Below are 27,298 nucleotides of genomic sequence, written 5' to 3'. Positions count from 1 at the left end.
AGCAGAATTACGGGATTGTGTTCAATTCTATAAGGTACACCAGCCACTTACCCATCTGGTTCTAAACACTAATTGTTTTGGACAGTGGACAGTTGGGGCTAGGACATCCTGCATTTCACCAATTCGATCTCTATTAGTGAGGAAAGGACAAGATGTTCAGGGGCTTGGCACTTAATTGGTGCGCTGAAGACAAAGTGACCATGTTTTATAAATCCAAATCTTAGGAGTCCCCTTGCATTTTGAAGTGAACCAGTCTCCAGACCAGTGCTCAGCCATCCCCTTCCTCAAAGCTTACTTTGTTAGTGTCAAACACAGATTTGAATTTTGGTTTTAACCTTTGTGTAAATGGGGACTCAAACCTGAATTTCCTTTTTTTTTTTTTTTTTTTTTGAGAAAGAAATCAAGAGTAAAAGAGAAGCAGATTCCCCACTGAGCTCAAGCCCAGGACCCCAAGATCATGACCTGAGCCCACAGCAGAAGCTTAACCAACTGAGCCACTCAGGTGCCCCAACAAACCTGAATTTTCACCACTCCTTCAGTATTGAATTACAAGCCTAGGGATATAGTAGTATTCTACCTCTGACGACTTGGCACAGCTCAAAAAACTTGTAGCCAGGATTTTACTTGGGATTTTAAGAGGTCTTGATTATACTAGAACCATGGACTCTTACTCCTGTCAAGGAGACAAACCATGTGATCATGAACTCACACAGGTGACTCCAACAAGGGACCTGCTCTGATCCCTCTCCCACCTCTCCATGCAGTTCCAGATGCAATACTAGGTATTCTTGGCACAGCATCTGGCTGGTGCACTACTTCTCACCATGAGTTAGTGGTGGCAGGGGGGGAAAACCCAGCTCTGGTGTCATACCAGAAAAGGCTGGCATCCAGTGCTACAGAAGGGAGACCGTCTGTACACTGCACATCCCCAAACTGGCAACCAACAGGAACCAAGAGTTCAGCTTTTTATTGAGCAGCTTATACAAGTGGTTTAGTCAAAAAGACCAAAGCCCATGTCATCATCAGACTCTTCAGATTCTTCTTTCTTTGCTTCCACTTTCTTCTCCTCAGCTAAAAAACAGAAACAGTCAATCACACACCTGCTGAGTATTTTAAACTCCAAAGAGCTCCAGGCCCTTCAACTTACTGAGTCAAAAATACCCTTGCCTTGGTTCCAACCATGCCGCTGGTTTTAGGGTTTCTATATATCATCTACTCTTAACAAATTAAGTATTATAGGCAACACTGCTCTTTATCTCCACTCCTCCCTCCAATTAAAAAAAAAAAATTGTCTACCTGGGGCAGCAGCGGTGGAAGGAGCAGGACCTCCTGCTGGTGCAGCACCAGCTGCTGGGGCGGGTCCACCAGCTCCTACATTGCAGATGAGGCTCCCAATGTTGACGTTGGCCAGGGCCTGCAACACACATGCATACACAGATCGCACTCAGTTCTGGCTTTTTGTTAGAGCACTCTCCCCTGACACACACCTCCAAAAGTACCCCCTCTCCTTGAAGTGACAACCAATTCCCAACACTATATTGTTCTTCCTTCTCTGGACTCTGCCAGATTTACTTAATAAATAAGTAATGTCCCCAAATTTGCTTCTCCACATCACTTTGCTGCCATCACCTTACCTTTGCAAACAAGCCGGGCCAGAAGGGTTCAACATTCACACCCGCTGCTTTAATGAGGGCATTGATCTTATCCTCCTAAAAAACAGCAAACCAAAGCGCAGTTTTTGTAAACGTCTTCAAAACACGGCCACTGAAAGTCACTCAAAACGTGTCTCCAAAACTATGTTTAACCACTTTACAGATTCTATCTGTATTTCATGTATGCTTATTTATTTCTTTTAATAATGTATTTATTTATTTGACAGAGATCACAAGTCTAGAGACGCAGGCAGAGAGGAGAAAGCAGGTTCCCTGCTGAGCAGAGAACCCGACATGGGGCTCGATCCCAGGACTCTGGGATCATGACCTGAGCCAAAAGCAGAGCTTTAACCCCCTGAGCCACCCAGGCGCCCCTCATGTATGTTTACTCAAAACGAACCTACCTTACGCTCTTAAGATCACCACAAGCAAATGAAATGCACTCGGCCCCTCGCTGCCATTTCGCAGGCGGCGACTTGCCCAAGTCACGCCGCTATTTTAAGGTACGAGTCAGCGCGGGAGGTGAAGCAAGCTAACGTCCTCTCCCCAACAGGGCCTACTAAGAAGAGCACCGGAATTCAAGGCCACCAAGCAGGGAGTGTCCCAGGTGCGGTAGGATGCCTACACGCCGCCCAAGTTTCGCTGAAGTAAAATCCAAAGCCGCGGCGCGCACCCCGAGTGTACTCCAGTCCCCCCGGAAGCTGGAGCACGTGGCAGGGGCCGCCGGGCGCGCTGCACCTGGGCCCCGCTGCTGGCCCCTTCTCCCCCGCCTCCGCCGGGGATGTTGATGGCTGCCGCTCCGCCCGGAGGGCCTGGCAGGGAGGCCCGGCCAGGAGAGAAAAACAGCCGCCCGCAGGCCGACCCCGCCGCCGATCTGGGCCCGCACTCACCGTGACCGTCACCTCATCGTCATGCAAGATGAGGGCCGAGTAAATGCAGGCGAGCTCCGAGACGGAGGCCATGGTGCTGGCGAGTGCTGAGCGGACGCTGCCGGGCGCGGTGCTAGTCGCCGGATGAAGTGAGGGCCTCACCCCAACACGGCCTTAGCTTCCTCGGAAGAACCGAGCACCTTAGCGGCAGCTGAGGAAAGGACGTTTCGCGCCTGCGCGCAGCTTCTTATACGGATCACGCGGACCAATCGGTGCCCGGGCCTGGCGGAAGAGGCGGAGCGAGGACGGCGCGCCCCGACCACTGTTGCGCCTGCGCATAAAGCGCGACTCGCTCATAAGCGAGTTCATGAAGTTGGTGGCTCTTGAGACTGCAAGTTTCTTGAGTTCGGCTAAAATTCAGGGCTCGTGAACAGTAAGAATATTTTAAGGAAAAAGATATCAAAGTAAATGGATTTCACCCCTATCTACTGTAGCCCGTGTGACACTTTTTGGACGTTTAATGACGTCGTCAGCCTCCCGGCGCTGTGCCCCCCTGGAGCGCAGGAGCTAAATCTCAGCTTAAAGGTTTCTTGTGCTCAGCGCAGCGTCTCGGGTAAATTAAGCGGTGGAGGAGGAAATGAGAAGCTTGCAGCGCGACGATAGCAGTACCATTGGAGCGCCCACTGTGTCGTAGGCACTGAGTCACACTCTACAAGGATTCATTTAATCCTCACACAGCAGAAGAGGTAAGCACTGTTATTTTAAGTATAAAAGATCTGTTGGGAACGGAGGCGAACTTGCCAATCATTTTCAGTTTTTGTTAGCTAAGGCACTCCGTGTTTGGGTGGAAGTGTTTTGAAACCGCCCTTAAGATGTTCAAGACTTCGTGAAGCACCCGCTGTCTAGGTGCTGCATTGCCATTTTGTATCTTTTTTTTTTTTTTTTTAAGATTTTATTTATTTATTTGACAGAGAGAGATCACAGGTAGGCAGAGAGGCAGCGGAGGGTGGGTAGCAGGTTTCCCGCTGAGCAGAGAGCCCGATGCGGAGCGGGATTCTAGCACCCTGAGATCATGACCCGAACTGAAGGCAGAGGCTTAACCCACTGAGCCACCCAGGTGCCCCTGTATCTTTTTTTTTCTTTTGAACCTTAATAAATGTTGGTATTGGATTCATATTGAGAGTTGGGCGTTTTTGTTTTTTGAGGTGTAACTGACATGACGTTTTTATTTTTGGTGTATTGCATAATGATTCGATATTTGTGTGTATCGCAAAACCTACTTCAACCATTTTAAGTTCTACTCTCAGCAAGGTTTAAATATGAAACACAGTATCGTTAACTACAGTCACCATGTTGTACATTACATTCAGTGATTTATAACTGCAGGTTTGTAACTTTTGACCCCCTTCACTCTTCCACCCCTCCTCATAGTTGTTTTCCGCATCTAGGAGTTTGGTTTATTTATTTTTGTTTGTTGTTTGGATTCCACATGTAAGTGAGATCATACAGTATTTGTCTTTCTCTGATTTGTTTTGCTTAGTATAATGCCCTCAAGGTCCATCCATGTTGTCTCAAATGGCAAGGTGTTACACTTTTTTACACCTGAATAATATTCCTGTGTGTGTGCATGTGTCACATTTCCTTCATCCATTCAGTCATTGATGGACACTTCGGTTGTTTACGGAAACAACCGTAGGTCTTGGCCATTGTAAATAATGCTGCAGTGAACATGGGAATGAATATATCTTTTCAAATTAGTGTTTTTGTTGTCTTCTGATAAATATCTGCAAATGGAATGGCTTGATCATATGGTAGTTCTGTTTTTAATTTGGGGGGACCTCTGTACTGTTTTCCACAGCGTTTGCATCAGTTTATATTCCCAGCAGCAGTACACAGATGTTTATTTTCTTCACATCCTTGCCACCACATGTTATTCTTGTCTTCTTGATGACAGCTCTTCTAACAGGTGTGAGGCAGTATCTCCCTGTGGTCTTAATTTGATTTCCCTGATGGTTGGTAATGTTGAACATCTTTTTCATGTGTCTGCTGGCCATCTGTATGTCTTTGGAAAAATGTCTATTCAGATCTTTTGCTCATTTTTAATGGAATTTTTGTTGATACTGAGTTGTAGGAGTTCTTTATTCATTGTGGATATTAACCCCTTTTCAGATATGATTTACAAAAAATTTCTCCCATTCAGTAGGTTGCCTTTTCATTTTGTTGATGATTTCCTTTTTTGTGCACAAGTTTTCAGTTTGATGTGATCCCACTTGTTTACTTTTGTCTTTGTTGCCTTTGTTTTCAGAATCAGTTCCAAAAATCTTTGCCAAGACCACTGTCAGGGAGCTTACCACCTTTGTTTCCTTCTAGGAGTTTTATGATCCAGGTCTTACATTCAAGTCTTTATTCCGTTTTGAATTTATTTTTGTGTATGGTGTAAGATAGTGGTCCATTTTCATTCTTTCATGTGTTGCTGTCCAATTTTCCCAACACCATTCATTGAGGAGACTGTCCTTTCCTGATTATATATTCTTGATTCTTATATCATAAATTGACCGTATATGAATGGGTTTATGTCTGTGCCATTGATCTCTGTGTGTGTGTGTAAGATTTATTTCAGAGATAGGGAGAGACAAGCAGACTCCCCGGTGAGCGGGGAGCCTGACGCAGGTCTCCATCCCAGGATCCTAAGCCAAGAGTCAGATGCTAAGGCACCCCTTAGTATCCCAAACTTTTAAACAATTTTCAAAAACTATCAAGCTTTCTAAAAATAAAACTTGTTTTGAGTTTTCCTCCAAATTTAGAAACAGTCATAGTGGAATTTTGGTAATTGTGTGGGAAAAGGTAAAGCTATTGAAAAATTTGAACATTTCCAAAGCCAAAATGAATCAGTCTAAAACATAGTCATCTGCCTTTCCTGCCCCCAGTGTACTTCAAAACAAAACAAAAAACTGATCTGGCAAATATGATACATCAACACAAAACAAAATATTGCCTGTCTTAATCTATACTAAGAAGAAACCTTTTTAAATCAGTCTTTTGTTCCCCAAATTGTTCTATAACTATAATAGCAAAACCTGAACCTTAGGGTATAAGAGAGGCAAATTATAAGTACTTCTCACTTATAAATGTAAACACAAAAATCTAAAATGTGAATGTCAATTATATCAGTAAAACTGGAGAAACTAGAAGATTAATGAACTGAATGCAGTACTGTATATAAACATATGGTGTACCGTGACTAAGGATAGTTCAATGTAATATCTATTAAAAGTAATCCATTAACAAAGAAGAAAATCTCGTTGAAATTCTTATAGATTCAGAAAAATGACTTGATAAAATTAAGTAACTATTAACATAGACTCTTACAAAATTGGAAGAAAAGATAACTTTCATATCCTGATAAGATATCTACTAAAAATCTACAACAAACATCATTCTTAATGGTGAAACTTTAAAACCTGCTCTTTAAAATCGGGGACAAAGTTGTGTCCTTTCTCTGCTTCTACTTCAATTACAATTTTGCAGTTTAGCCATCTCCATAGGACAAGAAAAAAGGTATTAAATTGGAAAGTTGTAAACACTATTCATAAATAATATGATTATTTATTTACTCAGAAGTTCCAAGAGAATCCATAAGCAAACAAATCAACCTAGATTCAAGATTAATACACAAAAGCCAGCAGCACTTCTGTGTTCAGCAAAAGTCAGTTATAAGATGTAGTATTAAAAATTACACTAAAATACAATAACAACAAAAATCATATAGTTTCTAGGAGTAAATCTAACAGTTTATACATGATCATTATTTTTAAAATTGTAAAATTTTAAGGAAGAACATCAGAAGCAACCTAAATAGAGTGATATAGCATATTCCCAGATGAAAAGATCTTAAACTGGGTAATTCTCTTCAAATTATGTCATTTCAATCAATATTCCATTAAGGTTTTTGATGAACTTTGACCAGTTGTCCTTAAAATTTTCATGGAAGGATCAAGGACCAGTAAAAATGAAGGCAGTGTTTTACTTATTATTTTAAAGATTTTATTTATTTATTTAACAGAGAGACACCTCAAGCAGGGGGAGTGGCAGACAGAGGGAGAGGGAGAGGCGGGCCTCCCCAGCTGAGCATTGGGCTTGATCCCAGAACCCTGGGATCATGACCCAAGCAGAAGGCAGATGCTAAACCAGCTGAGCCATCCAGGCGCCTGGAAGTCAGTGTTTTAAAGTAATAATAGAGGTTTACCTTAAATGTCAGTTCCATAGAGGGCATACACTTTGGTTTGCCACATTGTGCCTAAAACGGTGCCTGGCACATAGAGGGCATTCAACTAAATACATGCTGAATGAATTAAAGCTGTGTTATTGACATGCAAGTAGATAAACAGAGCAATAGAACAGAGAACCTAGAAACCCACTGTCATACGTATGGGAACTTTGTAAGTCAGAGGTATGACTTTATAAATGGGGAAGTGTAGTGGTTGGGGGAAGAGTGCCTTTTCAAAAAAAAACAAAACTACTGGGACACTTAATTTCCTGTCTATATGGAAATGTGGAAAGTATGTTTTTAACTCCATCCTCATCATACATAATGTGAAAAGGAAAACTAAAATTTTAGAGGAATACAGGAATTTACTATTAAGAGTATTTGAAAAATTTCTTAAGGCACAAAACATAAGTGCCTTAAGTGGCTCAGTGGGCTAAGCCTCTGCCTTTGGCTCAGAGCATGGTCTTGGGGTCCTGAGATCAAGCCCCACATCGGGCTCGCTGCTCAGTGGGGAGCCTGCTGCCCCCTTCTCTCTCTGCCTGCCTCTCTACCTCCCTATGATCTCTCTGTCAAATAAATAAATAAAATCTTTAAAAAAAAAGTTTGTACCCTTAAAAACATCTGCCTTGTCTCCCCACCCCCCATTCATTATTCTCTGTTTTTACAAGTTTGACTTTTTAAAATTCACACATAAGTGATGTCATACAGTACTTGTCTTTCTCTGTCGGGCTCACCTCACCTAGTATCGTGTGTTCATGGTCTCTCCATGTTGTGACAAATGGCAGAACAACCACCTTTCTCACGGCTGAATAATACTCCTGTGTTTATGTGCACGTGCACCACATTTTTTATCCTTTCATGTACTGACGGGCACTTCAGTCGTTTCTGTATCTCAGCTATTGGAAATAGTGCTGCAGTGAACATGGGAGTGCAGACATCTTTTCAAGATAGTGTTTTGACTTTCTTCAAGTAAATACCCAGAAGTGGAATCACATTATAGTTGTAATTTTAATTTTTTGAGGAACCTGCGTACACTGTTTTCCACAATGGCTGTGCCAGTTTACATTCCCAGCAACAGTGCACGAGGGTTTGCTTCTCTCCACATTCACTGCCAACAGTTGTTACTCTTATCTTCTTAATGATAGGCATTCTAACATCTGTGGTTTCATTTGCATTTTCCTGATGATACGTGATTTTGAACATCTTTTCATGTCCCTGGTGGCCTTCTGGATGTCCTCTTTGGAAAAATGTCTGGTTTTCTCCCCATTTTTAAATCGGATTGCTTCTTTCTTATTGCGTTGTATGAATTCTCTTTATATTTTGGATATTAACCCCTTATCTGACATATGATTTGCAAAAACTCTCCCATTTTGTAGGTTGCCTTTAAATTTTGTTAATTCTTTTGTACAAAAGAATTTGATGTAATCGCTTCTGTTGATTTTTACTTTTGTTGTTTGATGTCATATCCAAAAAATCATTGCCAAAATCAGTCTCAGGGAGTTTCTTCCCTATGTTTTCTTCTAGGAGTCTTATAGTATGAGTCCTTATGTTCAAGTCTGTAATCCATTTTCATGTGAATGTTTGTGAGTGGTATAAGGTGTCTAGTTTCAGTGTTCTACATGTGTTCATCCAGTTTTCTCAGCATAATTTGTTGAAGTCTGTCTTTTCCCCCTTTGGTGCTGTTGGCCCCCTTGTTGAATATTAGTTTAATGTATAAGCAGAGGTTAATGTTGGGCTCTCTGTTCTGTTTGTCAGTGTGTCTGTTTTTGTGCCAACACCTTACTGTTTTTAATACTGTAGCTTTGTGGTATAGTTTGAAGTCAGGAAGTGCAATACCTATAGTTTTGTTCTTTTTCCTCAGGATTGCTTTAGCTCTTCGGAGCCCTTTGTGGTTACATACAGACTTTACAGTTTATTTTCTGTTTCTGCGAAGAATGCCATTAGTATTTAATGGGGATTGTGTTGACTCTGTAGATTGCTTTGAGTAGTTTATACATTTTGATAATAATAATTCTTTGAATCCATGAACACAGGCTGTCTTTCCATTTGTATCTTTTTCTATTTATTTCAGCAGTCTTGTAGTTTTTGTTGTACAAAACTTTCACCTCCAGGGTGCCTGGGTGCCTCAGTCAGCTGGGCATCTGTCTTCAGCTCAGGTCATGATCTCAGAGTCCTGGGATCGAGCCCCATGCGGGCTCCCTGCTCCGTGGGGAGTCTGCTTGTCCCTCTGCCCAGCTCCCTGCCCTCCCACCTTTGCTCTCTCTCTCCAATAAATCAATAAAATCTTAAAAAAAAAAAAAAAACCTTTTACCTCCTACATTAAATTTATTCCTTAGTATTTTGTTTTTGATGCAGCTGTGACTGGGAAAGCCCTTCTTTTTTGTGTGGGTATGACTATTATTATCTTTTTCTTAGACTTGACAATCCTTTCATTGAAACGTAATTGATATACAATGTTTTGTTACTTTCAAGTGTACAGCAGATTTATTCCACAGTTCTGCACATTACTCATTGCTCACCATGATAAGTAGTCACTGTCACTACAGTGACATTATTACAACATCACTGAGTATATTTTCTATGCTGTACTTTTCATCGCTGTGACTTATGTATTTCACAACTGGAAGTTTGTACCTCCAGTCCCTCTTATTGTGCCCATCCCTCCACCCACCTCCCTTCTAGCAACCACCAGTTTGTTCTCTGTACTTGAGTCTGTTTTGTTTTTTAGATTCTACATATAAGTGAAATCATATGGTATTTGTCTTTCTCTAACTTATTTCACTTAGCATTATACACTCTCAGTCCATCCAGGTTGTTGCAAATGGCAAGATCTCATTCTTTTTTATAGCCAAGTAACATTTCCTCTGTGTGTGTGTGTGTGTGTGTGTGTGTGTGTGTGTGTGTGTGTATACCTCTACTTTATTCATCCACTGATGGACACTTGGGTGGCTTCCATATCTTGGCTATTGTACACGATGCTGCAGTGAACATAGGAGGGAATATGTCTTTTCAAATTAGTGTTCATTTTTGGGGGGGGGTGGCTATCCAGTAGTGGAATTACTTGATCATATGGTAGTCCTATTTTTAATTTTAGGGACCTCCATACTGTTTTTCCATACTGTTTTTCCATACTGTTTTCCACAGAGGCTGCACCAGTTTTTATTCTCACCAGCAATGCATGAGGGTTCTGTTTCCCCCACATCCTCACCAAAACTTGTTATTTCTTGTCTTTTTGATACTAGGCATTCTGATAGGTGTAAGGTGATACATCATTTTGGTTTTGATTTTAGTTTCTCTGATGAGTGATGTCAAGCATCTTTTCATGTGTCTGTTGGCCATCTGTATGGGTTCTCTGGAAAAATGTCTACTCAGGTCCTCTGCTCATCTTTAAATCAGATTATTTGGATTTTTTTTTTTTTTTTATTTTTTTTTGGTGTTGAGCTTTATGAGTTCTTTACATATTTTGGATATTAACCCCTTATTGGATATATCATTTGTAAATATTTTCTCCCATTCACTAGGTTGCCTTTTTGTTTTGTTGATGGTTTCTTTCACTGTGCAAAAGCTTTTTATTTTATTTTAAGATTTCATTTGACAGAGAACATGCACACAAACGGGGAGCAGCAGAGGGAGTGGGAGAAGCAGGCTTCCTGCTGAGCAGGGAGCCCTATGTGGGGCTCAAGCCCAGGACCCTGGGATCATGACCTGAGTGGAAGGCAGGTGCTTAATGATTGAGCCACCCAGGCACCTCAGAAGCTTTTTATTTTAATGTGGTCCCAGTAGTTTACTTTTGTTTTTGTTTCCCTTGCTTGGCAGATCCATATATATGTTGCTAAGGACAAATTCTGAGATTACAGCCTATGTTTTCTTTTAGATTTTCATGGTTTCAAGTCTCTCATTTAGATCTTTAATCCATTCTGAGTTTATTTTTGTGTAGGGTGTAAGGAAGTTGTCCAGTTTCATTTTCTTACATGTAGCTGCCCAGTTTTCCCAATACCATTTATTGAAAAACTATCTTTTCCTCATTGTATACTCTCGTCTCCTTTGTTATAGATTAATTGACCGTGTGAGTGTGGATTTATTTCTGGGTTCCCTGTCGTGTTCCACTGATCTGTGTCTGCTTTTATGCCAGCACTGTACTGTTTTGATTACCATAGCTTTGGAGTAATTCTTAAAATGTGAAATTGTGATACATCCGGCTTTGTTCTTCTTTCTCAAGGTTGCTTTGGCTATTTGAGGTCTTTTGTGATTTCATACAAATTTTAGGATTACTCATTTCAGTTCTGTGAAAAATGCTATTGGTATTTTGATAGGGATTACATTGAATCTGTAGATTGCTTTGGGTAGTATGGACATTTTAACAATATTAATTTTCTAATATATGAGCATGGTGTATCTTCCCGTTTTTGTCCTTATCAGTTTCTTTCATCAGTGTTTTTATAGTTTTCAGAGGAAATGTTGTTCACCTCTTTGGTTAAGTTTATTCCTAGTAATTTGTTGTTTAAAGCCACTGTTCCCTTATGGATTTTCTGTCTGTATGATCTAGCCATTGATGTAAGTAGGGTGTAAAATCCCCTATTATTATCGTATTACTATTAATTTCTCCCCTTATGTCTATTAATATTTGTTTTTATGTGTTTAGGTTTTCCATGCTGGGTGCATAGATACTTACAGTTGTCATACTCTCTTGTAGGATTGATCCCTTTATCATTTTGTAATGTTCTTCTTTGTCCTTTGCTACATTGTGTTAACACCTGTTTTGTCTAGGGGCACCTGGGTGGTGGAGTCAGTTGAGTGTCAGACTTGGATTCGGCTCAGGTTGTGATGTCAGGTTCATGAGTGTGCCGCATGTCGAGCTCTGCATGGAGTCTGCTTGAGTCTGCATGGAGTCTGCTTGAGGTTCCCTCTCCGTCTGCCCCTCCCCCCACACATGTGCATGCTCTCTCTCTCTCAAATAAATGAACCATGAAAAATAATAATAGTGAAATTTGTTTTGTCTTATATGACCATGGCTTTTTTTTTTTGCTTTTTGCTTTCATTTGCAAGGTATATGCTTTTCCATCCCTTCACTTTCAGTCTGTATGTCTTTTAGTCTGAAGTGAGCCTCTTGTAAGCAGCACATAAATGGGTCTTGTTTTTTTTAACCCACTGAGTCACCCTGTGTGTTTTAATTAGAGCATTTCGTTCATTTACATTTAAAGTAATTGTTGATAGTTATGTGCCTACTGCCATTTTGTTAATTGTTTTCTTGCTGTTTTGTGGCTTTTCTCTGCTTTTTTCTACTTCTTTCTCTTTTCCCTTATGATTTGATGGTTTTATTTAGTGTTATGCTTGGAATCTTTTCTCTTTATTTTTGTGTATATGTTACAGGTTTTGTTTTGTTTTTCTTTGTTTTGTTTTAAGATTTTATTTATTTGAGAGGGAGAGCACAAGTGAGAAAGCACAAGCTTGGGGGAGCAACGGAGAGGGAGAAGCAGACCTCCCCACTGTGTAGGGAGCCGGACCCGGGGCTCAATCCCAGGACCCTGGGACCATGACCTGAGCTGAAGGCAGCTGTTTAACTGACTGGAGCCACACAGGGCACCTGTCTGTTACAGGTTTTTGATTTGTGATTACCATTGGGTTCATGTACAACATCTTATGTATATAGCAGTTTGTATTAAGGTGATGGTCTGTTGAGTTTGAACACATTCTAAAACCTCTAAATTTTTACTCCTCTCTCCATGTTTCATGTATAATGATGTCATATTTTACATCCTTTTGTGTATGCTTTGCTAATTTTTATAGAAATAATTGTGTTTTAACTTCCATATTGGCTTTTTAAGTGATTAAAAGTAAAAATTCCATAAAGGTAGTTTGTTAGAGATTTTATTTATGTATTTGACAAAGAGAGAGACAGTGAGAGAGGGAACACAAGCAGTGGGAGTGGGAAAGGGAGAAGCAGGATTCCCTCTGAGCAGGGAGCCTGATGTGGGGCTCCATCTGAGGACCCTGGGATCATGACCTGAGCCAGAGGCAGAGGCTTAATGACTGAGCCACCCAGGTGCCCCGTAGGTTTGTTTTTAATCTGAAAGTTTTGCCTTTCATTATTTTCTTCTAGTTATGCCTCTCTCCCCCCAATTAATGAAACCACCTTAACATTACTTACAAGGCCAGTTTAACTTTTGTTTGTCTGGGAAACTTTATCCTTCATTTCTGAGTTATAACCTTGCTGGGTAAATTATTCTGGTTTAAGTTTTTCCCTTTTAGACCTTTGAATATATCATGTCACGTTCTTCTGGCCTGCTTGGTTTCTGTTGCAAAATCAGCTGATAGCTTTATGAGTTTTCCCCTTTTATCTTGTTTTGTTTTGGTTTGCTGCTTTTAAATTTGTGTCTTTATCATTACTTCTTGGCATTTTAATTCTTTGGTGTTTTGGTCTGGACCTCCTTGGTTTCACCTTGTTAGGGGCTCTCTTAGCTTCCTGGACTCAGATGTTTGTTTCCTTCTCCAGAGTGGGGAAATTCTCAACTCTTTGTGCTTCAAATGATATTCTGCCCTCTCTCTCTCCTCATTGGGCACTCTATAATGTGAAATGTCATACTTGATGATGCCTTTTCTTGGATCCAGTGAGCATCTTTATGACCATTACTTTAAATTTTTTATCAAGCATATTATCTGTTTCATTTAGCTCTTTTACTGGGATTTTGTCTTATTCTTTGATTTGGGGCATATTCCTTTGTCTCCTCATTTTGTCTGTTTTTATGTATTAGGTAGGTCACTGTATCCTGGTCTTGAAAATAGTGGCCTTGTATAGAAGAGGTCCTGTGGGGCCCTGTAGTGCATTCTCCCCAGGGTCACTAGAACCAGGTGTGCCCTCTTGTGGCTGAGTCATGCATGATTGCCTTCAGCCCCACTGGATGCAGTTACCTGCCTTGCCTGCTGTGGCATCCTGGGAGTTGAGAGGCCTCTGCAGCAGCAGTGGGTTTCATTAGTGGACAGGGCTGTGAAAGGTCTGTTCTCTCAGTCTTCAGGTCATTTTTGGAGTTAGTCATATAGATTTAGCTGTTGTCTCAGTGTGTCCATGGAACAGGGTAAGCTCAGGATTCTCCTCTGCCATCTTCCCAAAATCCCCTCAGGAAAAGTTTGTTTCTTTTTCACATGTTTCACACCTAGTGTATAGAAATGCAATGTAAGTATGTTGGTTTTGTATCCTGCAACTTTATCAAAATCATTGGTTGGCTCCATCAGTTTCTTGGTTGAGCCTTGGGATTTTCAATGTACAGAATCCTATCATCTAAAAATAGTGAGTTTTATTTCATTCTTCTCAATTTGGATGGATTTTAGTTATTTGTCTTGCCTAATTGATCAGGCAAGGACTTGCAGTACTGTGTTGCATAAGAGTGCTGAGAGTGGAAATGCTAGTCTTATTTCTGATCATAGAGGAAAAGCTTTCGTTTTGTTTTTTTTTTTCCCTCCACTGGGTATGATGTTACTTGTGAGTTTGTTGTATATGGCCTTTTTATGTTCCACTTATATCCTATTTACCAAGGGTTTTTACCATGAAAGTACGTTGTATTTTGTCAGTTGCTTTTTTGGGTCTACTAAGCTAATCATGTGATTTTTATCTTTCATTGTATTAATGTGATATATTACATTTATTGATTGGCATATATTGAACCATCCTTGCTTCTTGGTCATGGTGTATAATTCTTTTTATGTGTTCTTGAATTCAGTTTGCTAATATTTTGTTGAGGATTTCTGCATTTATATTAATCAAGGATACTGATCTGTTTTTTTGTTGTTGTTTTTGTTTTTGTTTTTTGTGGTTCCTCATCTCTCTTTGGTATCTGGCCTTATAGAATGAGTTTGGATCTATCCCTACCTCCTCAATTTTTTGCAAGAGTTTGAGCAGACTGTTGTTAATTCTTCTTTAAAGATTTGGTAGAATTTGCCTGTGAAGCCATCTGGTCCAGGGGTTTTCTGTGTTGGGCAGGTTTTGATTACTGATTCAGTCCCTTTTTTATTTATCCTTTCAGATATTCCATTTCTTCCTGACTCAGCTTGATGGATTGTGTTTTTCTAGAAATTTATTAATTTCTTCTAGGTTGTCTAATTTGTTGACATACAGTTGTTCATAGTATTCTCTTATGGTCCTATGTATTTCTGTAGTATTAATTGTAGTGCGTTCTTTTTCATTTCTTAATTGAGTCTTTTTTCCTTAGTCTGGCTAAAGATTTTGTTTGCCATTTCAAAGGACCAGCCTTTAGTTTTATTGATCCTTTCCATTTTTCTGGTCCTATTTCACTTATTTCCACTCTGATCTTTATAATTTCCTTCCTTTTGCTAATTTTGGGCTTGTTTTTCTATTCTTTGGGGGGGGGTTATTTGTAATTTTTCTAATTCCTTAACATGTTTATTGCTATAAACTTTCAGAACTGCTTTTACTACATCCTGTAAAATTTGATATGCTGTGTTTCCATTTTCATTTGTTTCAAGGTAAATCTTTATTTCCCTTTTGATTTCTTCTTTGACATATTTGCTGTTCAAAAGTATGTTGTGTAGTTTCCACATATTTGTAAATTTTCTGGTCTCCCTCTTCTTGTTTCCTAGTTTCATACCATTATGGTCTGAAAAGGTAGGTGATGTGGTTTCAGTCTTCATAAATTTGTGCCTTATCATGTAATCTGTCCTGGAAAATATTTCATGTGCACTGAAGAAGTATGGGTATTCTGCCTCTGTTCGATAGAATGCTCTAATAGGTCTGTTAAGTTCTTTTGTTCTATAGTTCGGTTTAGTTTGTTGACTTTATATCTGGATGAGTTATTCATTGCTGACAGTGGAGTACTGAAGTCCCCTACTATTACTGTATTGTTTTCTGTTTCTCCCTTTAGATCTGTATTTGCTTAATAAATTTTAGTGATCCAATGTTGGATGCATATATGTTTACTATTGTTATACCTTCCTGATGTATTGACTGTTGTATCATTACATAATGACCTTCTTTGTCTCTGTTTTTAGGCTTGACCTCTATTTTGTCTGTTATAAGTAAAGCTATGCCCACTTTCATTTGGTTTCCACTTGCATGGAATATTCTCTTAATTCCTTCACCTTGAGCCTGTGTGTATCTTAAAAAGTTGAGATGAGTTTCTTGTAGGCAGCATATGGCTGGGTCTTGTTTTTATCCATCAAGCTACTCTGTGCCTTTTGATTGAGGAATTCAGTCCATTTATATTGAGTGAGTATTGATTTGTATTTGTATTTTGTATTTATATTTTGGGCATAATAGTACTGCTCTTCTATTTAGCCTTCTGGTTGTTTCTTTTTCCCTATGTTTCTGTCTGCCTTTATAACGTGGTGGTTTTCTATGATTTGATCAGCCTCCCCTTTTTTGTTTTGTGACTTTTTATGGAATTTTGCTTTGTGATTGCCATGTGACTTATATAATACATCTAAGAGTCCTTTTTATCCTGATAGCACTTTATCTTCATATAAAGGTTCCACCCTTTTACTCCTCCCCATTTATATTTCCGATGTCATAGTATACCTTTTTTTGCAGTGATTCATTGAGGAATTATAGTGATAGTTTTGTTGTTGTTCTTTTTCTTAAGCCTTTATATTATAATTAACTGGTTAACACATTATTTTAATATACAGTTTTCTAAATGTTGTTTACTTTTGTCCCTAATAGGTTATTTCATGTGCTTTTATGTCACTAATTAGCATCTTTCCATTTCAGCTTGGAGGACTCCTTTCGGTATTTCTTGCAAGCCAGATCTAGTAGTGAGATCCCTCAGTTTTAGTAGGGAAAGCCTTTATTTCTCCTTCATACCTGAAGCATATCTTTTTCAGATAAAGTGTTCTGGGTTAGCAGTTATTTTTCAGCACTTCAGTGCACCATTCCACTTCCTCCTGGTGTGTAGAATTTCTGAGAAACCCATCAGTAAGCTAATGGAAATTCCTTTGTAGGTCACTTTCTTTGTTCCCTGGGTACTTTTTTTTTTTTTTTTTTTAATAAAAAAGGTGTCTTTGGGATCATTTTTTTTTCATTGAGATAATAGTGTTCTCTTAGCTTCTTAGACTTCTCTATTTCCTTCCCCAGGTAGGTTTGGGAAGTTCTGTTCTATCTCTAAATACACTCTCTCCTCCCTTTTCACCTTCTTCTGGTAGTTCTGTTTTTCTCATCATACATGATTAGCTCTTGCAGGTGTTTGTTTTTTAATCTTAGCTTTCTTCTCCTGAATCATTTCTTAATTCCTATCCTCTAAATCATTAATTTATTCTTTGATCTGATCTGCCCGATTTCTTTTTTTTTTTTTTAAGATTTTGTTTATTTATTTGAGAGAGATCACAAGTAGGCTGAGAGGCAAGCAGAGCAGGGTGGGGAAGCAGACTCCCTGCTAAGCAGAGAGCCTGATGCAGGGCTCGATCCTAGGACCCCGGGATCATGACCTGAGCTGAACACAGAGGCTTTAACCCACTGAGCCACCCAGGCGCCCCTGATCTGTCCTATTTCTTAAACTCTCTAATGCATTTCTTCATCTCATTCACTGAATTTGTCAGCTCTAGAATTTGGCTTTTTTAAATTTCAAATTCCTTGGTTAAAAAAACAAAACAAAACAAAACCTCCTGTTCAGTCATTTTATTCCTAAATTGAATCACATAAGTTTTCTTATAGGCTCATCAGATTTATAATCGCTATTTTGAATTGCTTGTCAGTTAAATCACAGTAGTTTGCACCTTTGGTTCAGCAGAGAGGAATGTTTGGTGATTCCTTATCACTGTGGTTTTTATAGTGCTCAATTAGCACACTGTCCTCAGTTGTCTACTTTGGTATAGTTCAACAGAGTGGCCATTGCAGACCTTTCTTTTGTTTTCCAGAAGGTGGTGCAATAGCTCAGGTTTTGGCTTCTCCCCAGTTGAGCTGGTTCTGGAGCAGCACTAAGGACTGCCTATAAAAAAAGCTAATCCAGAAGCTGGCAACAGAGGTAGGGGGTGAGAGGAAGTGTAGGCTTAGCATCGTGCTTTGGGGTTGCCTCCATGCTGTTAGGGGGAAGAAACCTGGAACAGGGTACTCCCAGAGGTCCTTGTGCAGACCTCCTACGGAAATCCTAAAGCAGACAGGGAATGTTCCTTCAGTGTCCTTTGATAATTTTATTTGTGTGTTCCCCTTTCCTCTCTCCTCCCAGTCAAGGAGGTCCCTCCTCAAAGCTGCAAAGTTGTGCTGCTGAGAATAAATGGGTCCCTGTTTTGAAACGGTTCCTTTGTGTGCTTTAATACAGGTAGCCCCAACATGAGAGAAACAAATGCACATTAGCTCAATGCAAAGGTGCTAGGAGTATGTGTTAAATGACTGTCACACAACTTTGTATTTCTTAGTGTTTATTTCAGTTCTTTTTGCATATCTAAAGGTCAGAAAGTAGATATATACATACAAATTTCAAAACAACTTCCTAAAATGGCTTTAGTGTTGGCCAGTTTGAAAGTTTGAATTGTCAAATATGTCTAAAGTGCATTCTTGCAAGCTAATCTACAGCAGCATTTGTTATAAAAAAAAAAAAAAATTATTCAGAAAAGAGCAGGAGAAGTCACACAAAAAAGTGATTTACGTATATTTTTCCTTAATCACCCAGGACAAAGCACTTGTGCAAATTAGTTATTAAGTATACAAGATATATACAAAATAGTAGCATTATGGAAAAGTTCACATGGCAGGGCATAGAATATAAACAGTGTGCTGAAGCTTAGGTATCTTTGGAACCATAGGGGGAATATGATCTGCACCAGTGTATGATGTATCTGAGGTCTGTGATATTCAACAAAGCTGAGAGGTGACTCAGAAGACTCCTGGCATGTCTTTGGAGAAATCACCAATATAAATGAAAATGCTCTTTGGTTACTGAGACTGTCAGGTCATGGTTTCTTGTGCCTACAATGTGAAAACCAGCATTTAGTATTGACTTTTGCATTCATAGAAATTGGATCTCTGAGGAAAGGCTTTACGAGAACTCAGGTTTTATTGTGGGAAAGTTCAAATCCTGAGAAAGCAAGTAACAGTTATAAAATATGGGTATCCACTATTAAACTTAGAGAGCAGGATTCCTGCCTGCATCCTATTGCAGTGACTTTGCAACTTGCCTAAGGAATATGTGTGTTAAAAATGGACACAAAGACTTGCATAGGTAAACATTTGAAAGGGGTAAATTAATATGGAAAAGGAATAGACCAGACTCTTGTGTATGTGCTTAACAGAAGGAAAGGTGAGATTCCTTCCCCTACCATAAATTCCACTATTCTGTTTTATTTTAGTGAACATTTACCACTATAACGAGATCAAGAGGCAAGTTCGGAGAAATGAATTACACGAAGAGATGTCATCCTTGACTGAAGCCTCCAGCCTCCCTCCTTACAGGTGATCTCAGTCAGCCTCTGAGAGCAGTAGGAGCACTAGCCAAGTGTGAATAAGCATGAGCAATCTCCCTTAACTCCTATTACTGCTCTCACTGAGCCTTCTGACATGCTCAGCCCCACTGCTGCAGTCTGCTAGAGGGCCCAGCTGTTCCAAGGGGTAAACAAAAACCACGTATGTCCTCTTAAAAGTGGATGTCAGGGAGATGGGGTGATACTGGAAATACTAGAGGAAGAAGCACACGCACAGAAAGGCCCAGTTAGTCAGAACTCACTTGGGTTGTGCATGATGCTGATATCCAGGTCCCAGATGAGATCCTGCTCTCATCTCCACAGCCACAGAACACGGATAAGAAAATTACAGAAAAGGAAAAGATCAGCTCCTCTATAGTCTGTAAACACAGTTGTGCTCAGATGGGTTCATCCATGGTGGGATCCCACATTGCTTTCTAGTGCAGCACAGACAGCTATGTTAACAGGTATGTGCAGGTTATTTGACATAGGCCACAAAAGATGGTGAGCTGGAAAAGTCTCTAGAGGTCATGCAGGTAATTTCCTTGAGAGGGTTAGTGGTCAGAGCTTGGCTTTCTAATGCCACTTACCCTTCCTGCGCTTGCTCTAGAAGAGCCTCCCTTTAGCTACAGTAACATTGAATAACCGTTCCACAGGGAACTTGAGCTTCTGTGAAGATCCCCACCAATTTGATGTGAATTGTTCTACAGTGATGCCCTCTGACTTGAATCTCCGGTCCTTTCCCTCTACACTGAAACCAGGGACCTTGAACCAGAGAACTCCTATAAGGAGCAGACCCAAACAAACATGAGAACCACGGCAGGTTTGTGGAGACAGGCCTGCCTATAGGCTGCACTGGCAATGTGAGATCAGACCCCAGCTGCTTCTGAGAGCAGGAAAAGCTGGAGCCGGGAGGGTTAAAAGAGGTTGCCTTAACTTTTATGAAGCAGACATATTTAATTTTTACCCCTACCCTGGTTTCTACATCAGTCCCTTCAGACTCTACCATCTGGTGGGGCATGTGCTGCTATGGAAGTTCTTCATTTGACTGGAAAAAGGGGAAACATGATGCAACAATTATTTTTGCATTTAAGAATAGGAAAAATACTAGAAATAGGACATCACTACATTCCTTCAGTTAATTAATGCTACATCTTATAGGATATTGTGTTCTGCAAGAAGCAGCAAAGAAGTCTGTAGCCCTCTGAAGAGATTCATCTGCCACTCACCCAGTTGGCAATTCTTATTTTAAAGTCTCAATATCCATAACCTGAACAGATTGTCCACCACCTCTTGTTTTATAGACATCACACTGAAGCAGACAGGAAAGATCAGCATTATACTTTGATATAACTGAATGATAAACATGTATTTCAAACTGAACTTAAGATTCTCCATGAAACAGTAAAGAAAGTCCTATTCACAAGTGCTTCAGACTGTGCCTATTAAAGTACTTCAGAAATTATCTCTCAGTAAACAAAAAAGTCCAGTGCAATAAAATCAGTAACATTCTCAAATTGCAAAAAAATGTGTATTCCTTTCTTTTTCAGTCTATAATTTAAAAACTACACCAAGGATTAAGAAATCTACCAGAAATTTCTGAATGTTCTAAGGCATTATACTTTCCTCTGGATATACCACCCCGCTCATTTTACAGTCTTATTTGTAACTCTGGTTATTATTAAGAACCATCCTCTAAATTTTTTCTAATTGGCTTTTCTCTGATTATTCACTGACTCTGATCAAAGGGTAATTTTTCTATAGGCTAGGGAAGGGAAAGGGATCTGGGTAGCTCAGTGATAAAATGTTGATAGATCACATTTTAACGTGGGCTTTTTTTTTTTTTTAAGATTTATTTATTTGACAGAGATCACAAGTAGGCAGAGAGAGAGGAGGAAGCAGGCTCCCCGCTGAGCAGAGAGCCCGATGTGGGCTCTATCCCAGAACCCTGGGATCATGACCTGAGCCGAAGGCAGAGGCTTTAACCCACTGACCCACCCAGGCACCCCATAACTTGGGCTTCTTATCTGGAACTGACAAATGGTATTTCTTTGGATCTGCTTCTTAAGTAGTGGCTGAAACTAACTCTACAGTATGTTATAGATTTGGAGTTCCTTGAACAGAATCCTGAGGACCTGAGCCTCATTCACTAGAGAGCAGCTGACTTAGTCAGAGTTTAGCAGATTTACAGCCTGAGCAGTTCCTTTAGTTTTCTAACAGACAAAAAGGTTCTATCAATACCCATTCATCTTTGTTGACACTGCCTGTGAGTCATCAAAGGAGGAGAAGAGTAAGTGGTTTTTTTGCAAAGCTGACTTTCTGTATGTTTTTTGTCCTCTGTCAATTTGTTTTTGCCTTGATTAGTTTAGTTTCAATCTCCTCGTTGGAGACTGGTTCCTGGGGGGTCAGCATGTACTTCTCACACTTAGCTAGTGCCTTTTCATTTGCAGCAGATACTGTGATGGCAGGACGGACCTGTGGCTGCATGAATCTCTCAGTTTGCACATTAGGGGCAGGCTTATGATCTACCCATCTGTCTCCTGCAGAGGGAGATCGTCTGTGGCAGAGGTGAACTGGTGGTGCGTTCTGATCAGGCAGAAAGAGGAATCAAGAAACAAGCATAACCCAGAATTAATTTAAGGGTATTATTAGAAGTCAGCAGGTTTGGCTACATTAGTTGATGACAGTATCAAAACAAATGCATAAACCTTTTCAAAAGCTAAATATGTTATTCAGATAATTTAAATGTTCTCTTTGTATTTAACCACACAACCAACAAACATCTTTTAATACTGCTTGTTTAGTATACATTCTACCAAGGAGCGCTCCTTTCAACAAAACAATGTAAGATGGGGCGCCTGGGTGGCTCAGTGGGTTGAGGCCTCTGCCTTCAGCTCGGGTCATGGTCCCAGGGTCCTGGGATCAAGCCCCGCGTTGGGCTCTCTGTGTGGCGGGGAGCCTGCTTCCTCCTCTCTCTCTCTGCCTGCTTCTCCACCTACTTGTGATTTCCGTCTGTCAAATGAATAAATAAAATCTTAAAAAATAAAAAAAAATTTAAAAAAATAAATAAATAAATAAAAAATAAAAAAAACAATGTAAGAAAAAATTCTGGCTATGTTTTTTTTTTTTTTAAGATTTTATTTATTTATTTATTTGACAGAGAAAAAGATCACAAGTAGGCAGAGAGGCAGCAGAGAAAGAGGAGGAAGCAGGCTCCCTGCTGAGCAGAGAGCCCGATGCGAGGCTCGATCCCAGGACCCTGAGATCATGACCTGAGCCGAAGGCAGAGGCTTAACCCACTGAGCCACCCAGGCGCCCCACTGGCTATGCTTTCTTGTGTAGGTGGTTTTACATTCTCTATCAAAACCATTATTTGTGCCTCCTATTTTAAGGTAATCTGTTAGGTCCACAACTATGCTAAAAACTTCAAATGAGGTCAGTAAAAGCTCTAAACTTCTACAGAACATTCCATATACAAAGACAATAAATAAGCAAAAACTAATGGACTTTATGGTACATAATGCTAAAGAACATAAGATATAATAAGAACCCTATGTATAAAATGATTAAGAGACTGACTATAAATGAAATACTTCTATTTTGAGATCTTAAAATCTCCAGTAGAACTTCTTGACAAGTTCAAACACAATAATGGCTAAAACATGCCAACTATTTTTTTCTCAAATATTTCATAAATATTCCAAGAACCAAACCAAATGTAGTATCAATCAGTCTGTATCAGTCTTTAACAAGTTAAAAACTTGTTGCTTCCAGCCAACTATCATGTAAATCCGGGAAAGTTAAATTTAGCATGTTCAGTCTAAGGAAATGCATTTCACATACAGGACATAGTTCCAAAGACAACTCACTGGTTGAGATGTCTCCTGTTTGTGTAGCTGAAAGCAAATTAAAGTCTGTCACATGCCAAATCCTCCCAGCCTGGTCACGGACAAAGATCCTAACTTTAGGAAGTCTGTCTGGAGAACTGAAGCATTTCCCCTATGTAATCACAAGCAACAGCTGCTGGTGCTAAGTCATTGTTACTATAGAACGTGGGCCATAGAGTTGGCCACAAAAGATGCCCACACTGCCAGCAACCCAGGAAATTTTCCCTTCTTAAAAAGTGACCTGATGTTGAACAAAGTTAGGCTCTCGTGACCTACCGTTTAGCAAAGGTGATAGTTTTCCTGAACACATTTAGCAATACGCACATTATGAAACTGGCTTCAGAAAGATAAATGACTACAATCTGCTATTTACCAAATCAGATATTTTCATCTTCACTGAAATATAAATTCAGCCCACCTAACATAATTTTTGGCCAACAAACCTGGGTACATAGATGCTAGCCTAAACTTTGCTGCACTTCTAAAGAGATTTGATTTCAAGTGAGAAGTTAAAGGCTCTCTAGTAAATCCTCTTAAATATCTGAGAGCAGAATTAGTTAAACTAAGCATAAGCAAGCCTTGAATAGTGTTCACTCTCTAAAGTTTCATGAAAAATAAAGGGAATTTATCAGAGTTGATCAGAAAAATCAGTCACCATAATTTGCTCCCTAAAAAGGTTTCAAGCAAAATTTGTAAAGAACTTAATCTTTAGAGTCATCTGTTGTCTTGGTAAATACCTTGCAATTCATCACTATCCCTTAGTAAGCAAAAGTATGGGCCATCTAAATGAAACTCATCTGTACCCTAAATTATACAAGAAAATTCAAAGCAAAATACTATTAGATTAATTTGTTAAAAGACAAATTCTAAAATAGCTATAGTAAGATTTTACTAAATATAAATCCACATTAACTTGGTCCATTTATTCAGAGTCAAAGGAAAAACTTTACCTTAATCCTTTAGAAGAAAATTTAAACACGAATTTCTTTAAACACTGTTGACTGAGGCCAAGTCCTTATAAATTGAGATAAAGGTCTTGAGATTAAAAGCAATTTACTAGACAGGCAAACCTTCAATAGTTACAAAACAATAGGCCTGGACTATTGCAAAACACTGTCATGATAATCAAAAAAAGAGTGGGGGGGGACTATTTTATATTAAAAGAGATTAAAGACACATAATAACCACATGCACGTTGTGAATAACCACATTCACTTTGTTATGATCATAGATGAAAAACAGAGGCTAATTTTAATTAATGTTAACTTTCTTAGGTTTGATAGACTGTTTATACAGGACAGTGTCCTTAGTAGGACTAAAAGTCACAAAGTATAGGGACTTCCTTTCAGAAGTTCAAGGAAAAAATGACTATGACAATTGGTGAATCCAGGTAAGGGGAAAAAATATTGTACCATTCTTTCAACTTTTGAGTTTGAAACTATTCAAAATAAGTTTGAGAAAACAATTTAAAAAATAGAAGTTCAGAAGCAGCAAAAAAACAAGAAGGAAAAAAAATGGAAAATGTGCTCTGAGACACTGTTCGCTGATTTTGTGGCTGCTTTTTAGCTTATGCAAAAGAAAGCCCAGATTACTCTGGGGCACGCATTGGCCAGGTGTTTTCAGATGAAGAGCTAGGCCTCAATCTCAGGGTGAGTTGTCACAGTAAGTAACAGAAAAATTAGCCTTGTTTATATTTGGAGCTCACCCATCTTTCTATTGAACTTTCTGAATGAATCAAGTCACAAACCGCCCCCACCACCAGCAAACCCGCAATTCGCTACGGCCACCAGGCTTTAGGAGAATGCCGGCACTGACCCTGCAGCAGTGGTCCTCTTCTAGCTCTATCTCATTTCTGAATGTGGGAACCACCTCCCTGCCTTCCGTCCAGTACATCACTTGCCTTCTGACACAAGTTTTACTTTGTCCTGGCTCCTGCTGCCTATGCCTTGCAATAGCAGCGACATGGATAGGTGTGTTATACGGAGGAATTTTCTGTTCCCATTCCGAAATACAGGAGGCTACAGAAATGCAGCTGCAAGAATTAGAGCGCCTATGTAGCTGTGGCTGGTTCAGCAGCTGCTGGCTGGTGGGAAGCTGAGCAGTATAGTTACTAGAAAGCTAAAAAATGGAAGAGAAATAAGCAAGACTGAAACACAGGAACAATTCACTGCTTTTCTATCATTTTAGCACGTTAGAATAATTTTTACTGAGTCACTCCATGTTTTATTCTGAATTTGCAATAAATTTGTGTTTATGCTAAATTCAGAAATATTTAAATATAGAAGTTAGAGAAATACAATAATATAAAACAAATGGAGCATCCTAGAAAGTTACCTAATCTGAACACATTTTCTCTAGTTCAAGTGACTACCCCACCATGAAAAACTTACAGGTACTGGTGACAGAGAGACAGCTCTTTGAGTGGCTTTTTCCCTGGTCCCACTCCTGGGAGGGTCTCTCTGGCTTTTTGGCTTTGGGTTCAGTAACAGTAGCCTTCAGTTGTTTCAGTTTCTCATCTTTGACCCAGAGTTTATTTTGCATCTCCAGCTGCTTGGCTGCCACCCAGTGCTCCTAGGTTAACAAGAGGAACACACGGCTAATTCAGTCACACCAAACAAGCATCCCAGACCACACAGCCGCCTCGTTTCCTAAGAATGACAGTCTTCCCAGAGTCAAGCACACCTTGTCATGTCAGCTCTCTGGTCAGCCATTTTAAGGGCAGAGAAAGGAGACAGAATGGACTGAATGGTGGCTCCTGCTACCACCACCACCAAAACCCTAAGCCTAGGAACATGGATTCGGAACAGCTCGGGTGGAAGTCAGCCACCGTCCCGCAGGAGTGACACTCACGCATTCTTTCTCCCACTTAATGGTTGGTTGTCACCATGCCTTGCTTGTAGCTTGGCTTCTAGTCTGTGCTTGTCAGAAAACTGCTGCTAAAGTTACTGGTTCTGAGTCTCGAGTTCCTGTTGCAAAGTACTCTTGTCGTCTTCATAGATTGTAGTTGTCTTCTCTAAAATATCATTCTGGGAAGGCAGACCACTCTGTTCAGGATCTGGCTTGTAAACACTGCACGTAGCTGTGAACTGACTACTTTGGTGGTTTGCTCACAGGTATAGCTGTGGGAAGAAAAATCATGGAGAAAGCAGTTCCCTCTACAATGTTATCTGAATTCCTACTTCCATGCCTAGAAGTGAGAACTTCTAAACAAGGGCCTCACAGAAAAAGACAAAACTTAATTGACTTCATGTGAAAATGATTTTCCCCTAAAATTTGCCCTGAATTTTGTTTTTTAGGCTGTTTTCAGAAGAGAGAACACTATATTGGTTGCAATGAGCTTCTGTCCAGAAGGAATGGGTACCCTTTAAAGGATATAGAGAAAACAAACCTATCATCCTAAGTCAAAAAGCAAGCTGTAACCAGAGCTAAACTCATGAAAGCCCTCTAGAAACTCACTTGTTTGGTTCAAGAACATTCTCTCCAACTGCTAAAGCCTACCTTTGAAAATTAAAGAGTACATTACCCTTCTAAAGCTCTTCACTCACATCCCTTCTCTTCTAGGGTGAGGTGTAGGGAGCTGGGGCTGCCTCTCCCCCAGTAAGCAGTAGTGAAAGGCTGGGAGGGCGAACAGCTAGGTTAGAGAGCAGTGCTAACCAGCCAGCATGCACATCCACTAAATCATGCCAAAACAAACCTTATACTCTCAAGTTTTGTTTTTCTTCTCCAGTCATTCTATTTCCAATTTCTGTCCTGAGATCACCCTTTCTTTTTCATGCAGTTTTCCTTGAATGTAGTTTTCTTTATTTAAAACAGCACTGTCAAATTCTTAATGCTTTAAACGTAATAGTGGAAACAAAGCACGCAGGCCAAGTTTACCCCAATTCCAAAATAACCAGTGAAATCAACTTTTATTAACCAGTATATAGCTAGGTTAGAGAGCAGTGCTAACCAGCCAGCATGCACATCCACTAAATCATGCCAAAACAAACCTTATACTCTCAAGTTTTGTTTTTCTTCTCCAGTCATTCTATTTCCAATTTCTGTCCTGAGATCACCCTTTCTTTTTCATGCAGTTTTCCTTGAATGTAGTTTTCTTTATTTAAAACAGCACTGTCAAATTCTTAATGCTTTAAACGTAATAGTGGAAACAAAGCACGCAGGCCAAGTTTACCCCAATTCCAAAATAACCAGTGAAATCAACTTTTATTAACCAGTATATAGCTA

At 39.7% G+C, this 27,298-nt stretch overlaps 1 protein-coding gene and 2 long non-coding RNA genes across 4 annotated transcripts in view; 1 reads left to right on the top strand and 2 right to left on the bottom strand.

Moving 5' to 3' along the window:
- Positions 1-952: 952 nt before the first annotated feature.
- LOC131999568 (large ribosomal subunit protein P1) lies at positions 953-2,727 on the bottom strand. Its single transcript, XM_059372376.1, has 4 exons — positions 2,543-2,727; positions 1,635-1,709; positions 1,297-1,414; positions 953-1,071 (listed from the first exon to the last, which is right to left on the bottom strand). Exons 1-4 carry the CDS (start codon positions 2,612-2,614, stop codon positions 992-994), a joined length of 345 nt encoding a protein of 114 aa, XP_059228359.1. The 5' UTR covers positions 2,615-2,727; the 3' UTR covers positions 953-991.
- A 126-nt stretch (positions 2,728-2,853) lies between these two features.
- Positions 2,854-21,631, top strand: LOC131999569 (uncharacterized). The gene is made up of 3 exons (XR_009399076.1): positions 2,854-3,267; positions 19,077-19,179; positions 19,844-21,631. It is a non-coding gene; the product is annotated as an uncharacterized LOC131999569 (long non-coding RNA).
- Positions 21,632-22,503: 872 nt separating this feature from the next.
- The window catches only part of LOC131999570 (uncharacterized), a 23,747-nt gene continuing 18,952 nt past the window's right edge, over positions 22,504-27,298 (bottom strand). Inside the window, exons 6-7 of one of the 2 annotated variants that reach the window (XR_009399077.1) lie at positions 25,925-26,193; positions 22,504-25,645 (exon numbers count right to left, since the gene is read on the bottom strand). This is a non-coding gene — a long non-coding RNA (uncharacterized LOC131999570). Of the gene's footprint in view, positions 26,194-27,298 lie in introns of both variants that reach the window. The other variant, XR_009399078.1, reaches the window with a different exon arrangement.

The sequence above is a fragment of the Mustela nigripes genome, chromosome 13 (genome assembly GCF_022355385.1).
Source record: "Mustela nigripes isolate SB6536 chromosome 13, MUSNIG.SB6536, whole genome shotgun sequence".
NCBI classification, from domain to species: domain Eukaryota; kingdom Metazoa; phylum Chordata; class Mammalia; order Carnivora; family Mustelidae; genus Mustela; species Mustela nigripes.
This window is presented reverse-complemented; position numbering and strand designations above follow the sequence as displayed.